General features: G+C 42.3%; 1 protein-coding gene across 2 annotated transcripts in view; it reads right to left on the bottom strand.

Moving 5' to 3' along the window:
- Nucleotides 1-1789: 1789 nt before the first annotated feature.
- Nucleotides 1790-9415, bottom strand: part of BDH2 (3-hydroxybutyrate dehydrogenase 2) — a 44549-nt gene continuing 36923 nt past the window's right edge. For both annotated transcript variants that reach the window (XM_056566349.1, XM_056566359.1), the window contains exon 10: nucleotides 1790-2322. In XM_056566349.1, the coding sequence (XP_056422324.1) occupies nucleotides 2269-2322 (54 nt within the window). In that variant the 3' untranslated portion in view covers nucleotides 1790-2268. The remainder of the gene's footprint in view (nucleotides 2323-9415) is intronic.

Below are 9415 nucleotides of genomic sequence, written 5' to 3'. Positions count from 1 at the left end.
ACTACCTCTTAAATGAGTGTTTTTCTTTAATGTGTAACATCCAATAGAGACAGTGTTCGGCACAGCAATGCCAGGGACGGGACATGCAGCTGATGGGAAGGCAAGGGACACCAAACTTGGTTCCGCTCACTTCAGGGTGCTCAATCACGAAAAATGGTTCATTGCTACAGTAGGATAAAAAAATAACTTATGGCACTTACCAGATAGTTGATGCAGGAACTATGAAATGTATTTATGGTGCAAAACACATTTAGCAAACGGGGGTTAAAAACATTCACGTGCAACAATGGAAAGCATTCAAATAAATATGCTTAGCTCCCCTTTATCATTAAGACCTGCGGGTCCCTGTGCTTTAGTATGCAGGATCCACGTTGCTTCTCTCTGTAGGAGAATTTTTCTCCTGTCACCGCTGGTACTTGGTACCCTCTCTACACCAAAAAACTCCAGAACATTAGCATTGCCTACATGATCTTCTAAGACATGCTGTATAACTCTGGGATAACCCCTTTGGTTTTGATTAAATAGATGTGCTCACAGAACCGTATGTGCATAGGACGTACAGTAGTAATTATAAATAATTTTCCACATACAAGTGTATCCACTAAATCAGTACGGCAGCAGATAAAATCCCTCACTTGAAAAGACACACCTCCTAGAATAAAATGTCTCCCCCTTTCTTTTCCCCTGTACTCCTGTTTGCTGTATGACCTTTGCACCATAAAAAAATTTCATTGTTCCTGCATCAACTATCTGGTGAGTGCCATCAGTTCTCCTTTTATTCTACTGTCCGTTCAATTGTTACTGTCATTAAAAACGACTTTCAACATGTCAATCAGACATGTCAAAAGTTGTTGATCGCACCAGGTCTCACTGTTGAGACCCACTGTGATCGTGAATCATTAGCCACGGAAGAGGCCGGCATTCGCTCTTTGAAGGCATATTGCTAATTTTCATGATGGATTTCAACCTCTGCACTGGATTTTTTCAAATTATTTTGATATAATAATTTTAATAATTTAACTAGTGTTAATCCCTGCATGCATCTGCCGAATTTTTTAAGGTTTTTTTGTACAGGTACGGTACTTATATTTGTTTGGAAGCGATACAGAAAATATTTTTTGCTTTTTTTACATGACAATCACAATGTGAAGCACAAAGAGTGAATTTGAGGCAAAGTAAATTGTAAGGGTGCATTCACACCATGTTTTGTGCCTACGGGGGACAAATCCCATGGGAGAAGCTCAAAACTGCTGCCAACATATAGGAGCCAACCACAGTCAGTCCAATGACCCCAACAAGTAATTTTCCTACTGTATCTGAATTTTGGCTTGGACTGAAAACTGCAGCAGACCTCTATGTTCAGTCCAGGCCAAAAATCGGATATGGTAGAAAAATCACCCGAATGGAGTAACTAACTGATTTTGTTTGAACCATTGAATGGTGTGGTGAAGGGTGGCAGTTATCCAGAGAGCCCCGCAGGACTGCTGTGTGTGGCTACTGCTGATCCCTCAGCATTCTACTCCTCAGCCCACTTTATGTAACATGCTGTGGCCGCTTTTCCCTGCTATTTTCTTTGTCATCCGCCATCTGTTCACCTTGCGCCTATACCCCCTCTCCCTGTGCTCTGGCGGATAGCAGGTATGAAGGCTGCTGAGGTAATATTGAAATAGCTGTCAAAATCCTAGGCGCCAGGAGGAAATTAGGGCTTGTCGAGGCCTGGCATTCTGATTCTGCCCATAAAGGTCTTCTGGAATAATAACAAAAAGTAGAAAAAGGAAACAATCACAGGTGTTAGAAATAATATTTATTAGTTTGTCTCTAATACATTTACTTGATCTTGTTACATTGTATCATCAAAATAATATGACTTTATCCTATTTAACTACTTTTCTTAACTGAAGTCAAATGTAGAGGGCTTGTGGATAAATAAAATAAAAAAGAATTTGTACTATGGCATACAGAATCTAATTGGTTGCTATGATAAATCTTCACCATTGGGATCATATATCAAAGCTGCCTTTTGAGCAAGGGGGGGGCTTGTTTAAAGCAACCAATCAGAATTTGTCTCTCTCGTACAAAAAAATGAAATGAAATAAACATGAACTTTGATTGGCTGTCATTAATATCTGAAGTTTTGATACATGGGACCCATTATTTATAGATATGTAAATCTATATTCTTTGCATTTGCATTAGTTTTGATCTGTGATAAATTCCTGTCGACTTTTGGTGAAGTTTTTCATCCGTCATCACAATCATGTCATTCGATTTACAGACTCCAGCCGCCATCAATGATGTGTGCATTACCAGTAACATAAGCAGACTAAAGAGACAAGAAAAAAAACAGTAAGCTTACTGGTATGCTATGCAATAGCAAGAAATACAGAATAAAGGATGAAAAGCCTACAAAATATTAAAGGGGTTATCCAGGAAAAAACTTTTTTTTCCTATATATATATATATATATATATATATATATATATATATATATATATATCTCAACTGGCTCCAGAAAGTTAAACAGATTTGTAAATTACTTCTATTAAAAAATCTTAATCCTTTCAGTACTTATGAGCTTCTGAATTAAGGTTGTTCTTTTCTGTCTAAGTGCTCTCTGATGACACATGTCTCGGGAACCGCCCAGTTTAGAAGCAAATCCCCATAGCAAACCTCTTCTAAACTGGGTGGTTCCCGAGACACGTGTCATCAGAGAGTTTTTTCCTGGATAACCCCTTTAAGTAATTTTTTTTTACAGCACCACATAATATAGAGAACAAATTATGTTATGTCTAATAATAAGCTCCAGTTTCTCGAAATACTCGAGTTTCCTCCCACACAATAAAATTTTGCGGTTTGCTGCTACGTGCAGAAACACAAGACACATGGGCGCAGCAGGGAGCTCACTCTAGTGACTGTCACAGGCGCTGCGGATGTGCTACGTGTTACCAACCCTTGCTAGTTAATTTGGATTTCAGGCTGTGAACGCCATTTGGGACATGAACTGATATGAGTAATGACTATTTTTGTACAGCACTGCAGAATATGTTGGCTCTATATAAATGTTCAAAGCAATAAATAGTTAAATCTGTTTAAAAATCTAGGCATTCCAGTAATGAAAATACAGTCATCAGTGTGGAAAAAAAAAACAACCTTACAGATGTTCTCTAGGAATAAAAAGATGTACTTTACTCAAAGTGTGCCTGTTATTTACAAAACTTTTTATATAATGTAGATAACGTTATATGTATATTTTTATTATACATTGGTTATAAATGTGTATATTCCTGGGTAAAAAAAAAAATGTGTGGCTTGTGCCTGCAGCTATTGCCTGAGTGTCTCTGTGTAGAGAGAAAATACAGGCAGTGTGGGTGGACAAGCAGGGCTCTGTGCAGTGAGGACAAGCAGGGCTCTGTGTAGTGAGGACAAGCAGGGCTCTGTACACTGAGGACAAGCAGGGATCTGTGCGCTGACAAGCAGGGCTCTGTGTACTGAGGACAAGCAGGGCTCTGTACACTGAGGACAAGCAGGAATCTGTGCGCTGAGGACAAGCAGGGCTCTGAACACTGAGGACAAGCAGAACTCTGTGCAGTGAGGACAAGCAGGGCTCTGTACAGTGAGGACAAGCAGGGCTCTGTACACTGAGAACAAGCAGGGCTCCGTGCAGCGAGGACAAGCAGGGCTCCGTGCAGCGAGGACAAGCAGGGCTCTGTGCAGCGAGGACAAGCAGGGCTCTGTGCGGCCAGGACAAGCAGGGCTCTGTGCGGCCAGGACAAGCAGGGCTCTGTGCAGCGAGGACAAGCAGGGCTCTGTGCAGCGAGGACAAGCAGGGCTCTGTGCAGCGAGGACAAGCAGGGCTCTGTGCAGCGAGGACAAGCAGGGCTCTGTGCAGCGAGGACAAGCAGGGCTCTGTGCAGCGAGGACAAGCAGGGCTCTGTGCAGCGAGGACAAGCAGGGCTCTGTGCAGCGAGGACAAGCAGGGCTCTGTACACTGAGGACAAGCAGGGTTCTGTACACTGAGGACAAGCAGGGCTCTGTGCAGTGAGGACAAGCAGGGCTCTGTACAATGAGGACAAGAAGGGCTCTGTGCAGTGAGGACAAGCAGGGCTCTGTGCAGTGAGGACAAGCAGGGCTCTGTGCAGTGAGGACAAGCAGGGCTCTGTGCAGTGAGGACAAGCAGGGCTCTGTGCAGTGAGGACAAGCAGGGCTCTGTGCAGTGAGGACAAGCAGGGCTCTGTGCAGTGAGGACAAGCAGGGCTCTATGCAGTGAGGACAAGCAGGGCTCTGTGCAGTGAGGACAAGCAGGCCTCTGTGCAGTGAGGACAAGCAGGGCTCTGTGCAGTGAGAACAAGCAGGGCTCTGTGCAGTGAGGACAAGCAGGGCTCTGTGCAGTGAGGACAAGCAGGGCTCTGTGCACTGAGGACAAGCAGGGCTCTGTGCACAGAGGACAAGCAGGGCTCTGTGCACTGGGGCTCTGTGACATTCCCCCGGCTTACACAGCAGGATGACTGACAATCCAGGAACCTGCACAGAGGACTGCTTGTTCTGCCCACACTTCCTGTATTTTGTCTCCACACAGACACACACAAACTATAGCTGCAGGGACAGCATTTTTTTTAACCCAAAAATATAAAAAAAATATGCATATAAAGGTTATCTACATTATATAAAGTTTTTCTGCAAACAACAGTTACATTTTAAAGAGATAAGAGTCTGTAAAAAAAATTAGTTATAAAGTACATTTTGTGTAAACAGCATAAGACAGCAAACATAAAAAACTAAAAACAATCCACTTATGCAATCTGCATCCTCCCCCCACCAAAAAAAAAAAAAATCATGTAATTGATCCATTAATCAGTAGCAGTGGCACCGGGGGATGGTGTCACCCAGCAAGGCAAGCAGGTGTACTACCTCTGGGAATGCAGGAAGTACACTAGAATGGTGGAGCAGGAGCTGTCAGCCTCCGCTCCTCCATTCACTCACACACTGCAGACACAGCGTCTGAGCCACAGGGACGCGATCTGAGGGGCACATTACAGGGGCATTATATCTAAGAGGCACAGAACGGGGCATTTGATGTCAGTGGCACACAACAGGGGGCATTATATAGGTGAGAGGTACATCACAGGGGGCATTATATGAGAGGGGCACATATGACGGGGCATTATATGAAAGGGACACAGGTCAGGGGGCATTATATGTGGCACATGACAGGGGGAATTATATGTAAGGGGCACAGGGTTACGTGGGGGGAGGACGAGGGCATTAGTATTATATGTGGGGGAACAGGACAAAGGAAATTATTATGTGGGGGGGAAAAGGATGAGGCATTATTATGTGGGAAGAACAGGACGGAGCATAATAATTGTGTGTGGGCATAGGACGGGGCATTATTATTATGTTGGGGGCACAAGACGGGGAATTAATATGATGAAGGCACAGGACAGGGGACAGTGTGTGGTAGTATTATATTCAGAGGGTACAGTGTGTGGTAGTATTATATTCAGAGGGTACAGTGTGTGACAGTATTATATTAAGGGGGTACAGTGTGTGGTAGTATTATATTCAAAGAGTGCAGTGTGTGGTAGTATTATATTTAGAGGGTACAGTGTGTGTGTGTAAGTATTATATCAAGAGGGTACTGTGTGTAGCAGTATTATATTCAGAGAGTGCAGTGTGTAACATGGTTATAATGATTATTGTTTTCGTATAAAAGATCAGAATGCGTTGACATAGTGACATAGTGACATAGTTCTGCAGAGAGAAGATTTAGCTGGAACAAGTAATTGCAGTATGTACCAGCTAAATTAGAAAAGGAAAGACTATAGAGAAGACGTCACCTGTAGTCACTGATATCATTGTGTATTCTCCTCACTATAGAGAAGTTGTCACCTGTAGTCACTGATATCATTGTGTATGCTGCCTGACTGTCCCATCAGAGCTGTAGTCAGTTGTAAGTTCTGCAGTTATGATGGGTGAAACAACAACTCCCAGCATAACCTTACCACTGCTTCGGTCATACTGGGAGCTTTAGTTTTAAATGGTGAAAACTTCTCTAGCACTGTCCTATTCTGTGGCAATTGGTATATTTGATCATTATACTGGAAATAATTTTCCACAACAAGCTACACCACTGGTGTCTGTCACAATAGGCTTAAAAAATATTTTTTTTTTTTTAGGGGGGGCTGGTATGAGTTTGGGGTGACACCATTTTTTACCGCACCAGGTGACGCCAACCCTAGCAATGCCACTGCCATCAATGTATCGCAAGCTGACCCTTCCTTCACACTGAATGTAGCAGGAGGCACTGAGAATGTAATATTCAAAATAACCTGGGGAGGCACTAAAGTGGAGGATGGACACAAAATGCCAAAAGGCAGAAGAGGAAATTCAATAAAATTGTCTCTAGAGGGCAAAGTGAAGTATAAATTAGTGTACCACATGTATTATTTTAGAAATTGTTAAATTGAGACTTCTAGTAGGGGTAAAAAAAAATAACACCTTGACACAGTAAAAAAGTGTCATTCCGCCTGCTCCATAGCACAAACAACTCAAGAGAGCAAATATGTAATCATAGTTTCCTAAAAAACAAAACAAAAAAAAAAACACTTCCATCAAATTTTTCCTTCTGTTTGAGAAAAGCCAGATGTCTGTCCAAAGTAAATTCATGCAACGTGCCAATAATGTACTATTAATCATAAAACCCCACTACAGGTGACCCAGGTATCACAAATTTTATTCAATACCATTAAACCCAAGCAAAAAGACCCCATTCTTAGAAACTACAAGGATTTTATACATAAAGCACGACATATCATTTACAGTATCAAGTTGGTAGGCTCACATACCATAGCACTGACTGTATAACTAACCTATATAACATTTATGACATTTCACTATCCAAAGACATAATCTATAGTATGGTTAATAATTACGGTATAGTGGAACAGCTGGGTACCATGGGTTAGTATGTTTTGGATACCAGCAGGGGGACCACCAGCATTACCCCATTACTGCAGACTTAACCCCTTAAGGACTCAGGGTTTTTCCATTTTTGCACTTTCGTTTTTTCCTCCTTACCTTTTAAAAATCATAACCCTTTCAATTTTCCACCTAAAAATCCATATTATGGCTTATTTTTTGCGTCGCCAATTCTACTTTGCAGTGACATTAGTCATTTTACCCAAAAATGCACGGCGAAATGGAAAAAAAAATCATTGTGCGACAAAATCGAAAAAAAACCCGCCATTTTGTAAATTTTGGGGGCTTCCGTTTCTACGCAGTGCATATTTCGGTAAAAATGACACCTTATCATTATTCTGTAGGTCCATACGGTTAAAATGATACCCTACTTATATAGGTTTGATTTTCTCGCACTTCTGGAAAAAATCATAACTACATGCAGGAAAATTTATACGTTTAAAAATGTCATTTTCTGACCCTTATAACTTTTTTATTTTTTCACGTACAGGGCGGTATGAGGACTCATTTTTTGCGCCGTGATCTGAAGTTTTTATCGGTATGATTTTTGTTTTGATTGGACTTTTTGATCACTTTTTATTCATTTTTTAATGGTATAAAAAGTGACCAAAATACGCTTTTTTGGACTTTGGAATTTTTTTGCGCGTACGCCATTGACCGTGCGGTTTAATTAATGATATATTTTTATAGTTCGGACATTTACGCACGCGGCGATACCACATATGTTTATTTTTTATTTTTTTTACACTGTTTTATTTTTTTTATGGGAAAAGGGGGGTGATTCAAACTTTTATTAGGGAAGGGGTTAAATGACCTTTATTAACACTTAAAAAAAAAAGATTTTTGCAGTGTTATAGGTCCCATAGGGACCTATAACACTGCACACACTGATCTTCTACACAGATCACAGGCGTGTATTAACACGCCTGTGATCAGTGTTATCGGCGCTTGAATGCTCCTGCCTGGATCTCAGGCACGGAGCAGTCATTCGTCGATCGGACACCGAGGAGGCAGGTAAGGGCCCTCCCGGTGTCCGGTCAGCTGTTCGGGACGCCGCGATTTCACCGCGGCGGTCCCAAACAGCCCGACTGAGCAGCTGGGTCACTTTCACTTTAGAAGCGGCGGTCAGCTTTGACCGCCGCTTCTAAAGGGTTAATACAGCACATCGCCGCGATCGGCGATTTGTGGTATTAGCCGCGGGTCCCGACCGTTGATGAGCGCCGGGACCGACGCGATATGATGCGGGATCGCGGCGCGATCCCGCTTCATATCGCGGGAGCCGGCCCAGGACGTAAATATACGTCCTGCGTCGTTAAGGGGTTAAAGGGGTATTCCAGGCAAAAACTTTTTTTTTATCTATCAACTGGCTCCGGAAAGTTAAACAGATTTGTAAATTACTTCTATTAAAAAATCTTAATCCTTCCAATAGTTATTAGCTTCTGAAGTTTTCTGTCTAACTGCTCAATGATGATGTCACGTCCCGGGAGCTGTGCATGATGGGAGAATATCCCCATAGGAACTGCACAGCTCCCGGGACGTGACATCATCATTGAGCAGTTAGACAGAAAACAACAACTCAACTTCAGAAGCTAATAACTATTGGAAGGATTAAGATTTTTTAATAGAAGTAATTTACAAATCTGTTTAACTTTCCGGAGCCAAAAAAAAGTTTTGGCCTGGAATACCCCTTTAATATGCTAAACATCACCAAAGGACATGTTACCTGCCAGATCTTAAAAAATATGAATTAAAGGGGTTATCCAGGAATAGAAAAACAGAGCGACTTTCTTTCAAAAACCGCTCCCCGACTGTCTCCAAGTTGGGTGTGGTTCTGCATCTCAGTTCCATTGAAGTGAATGGAGTCAAGTTGTAAAACCTCACCCAACCTGGAGACAGAAGGGGAGCCGTTTTTGAAAGAAATAAGCGGTGTTTTTCTGTCCCTGGATAACCCCTTTAACTTCAGAGTGTAAGAAATACTCTTATTCACCTCTGCTTAGTAGTATTTAACTGACTCAATTTAAGAATTCAACTTGAGAAAAAACACATTGTCACACATCCACAACATGCACCTTGATCTAAGGCTTCTCAGCAACATTTATTAAACTAACAGATCGTTAGTGTACTTTATGTTCATGAAGTGCAATCCCACTAGCCACGTCACGGCCACCTTTAAGTAGTGGGTCCCTAGCATAAAATGGCGCAGCACCAAGTGGCGACCACCTCTGCCCCAATACCAGTGCCCACAGGGGGAACGACCCAACAGGCAGGGCAGCCACAATGCCACTCAAACTAGTCCCTGCTCCACGCCACCTCACAGACGCAGCAATGGATGCCAAACAGCATGGCACGAGGGGGAACAGATATAAAAAGCTACACACAAAAGAATGGAGATGGCACTCACCACAATTGAAGTAACGGCTGTGCTTTATTCGGTGACC

This window comes from Hyla sarda, chromosome 1, assembly GCF_029499605.1.
Source record: "Hyla sarda isolate aHylSar1 chromosome 1, aHylSar1.hap1, whole genome shotgun sequence".
In the NCBI taxonomy this organism is placed as follows: domain Eukaryota; kingdom Metazoa; phylum Chordata; class Amphibia; order Anura; family Hylidae; genus Hyla; species Hyla sarda.
Note: the sequence above shows the minus strand (reverse complement) of the source record. Positions and strands in the feature narration are given on the sequence as shown.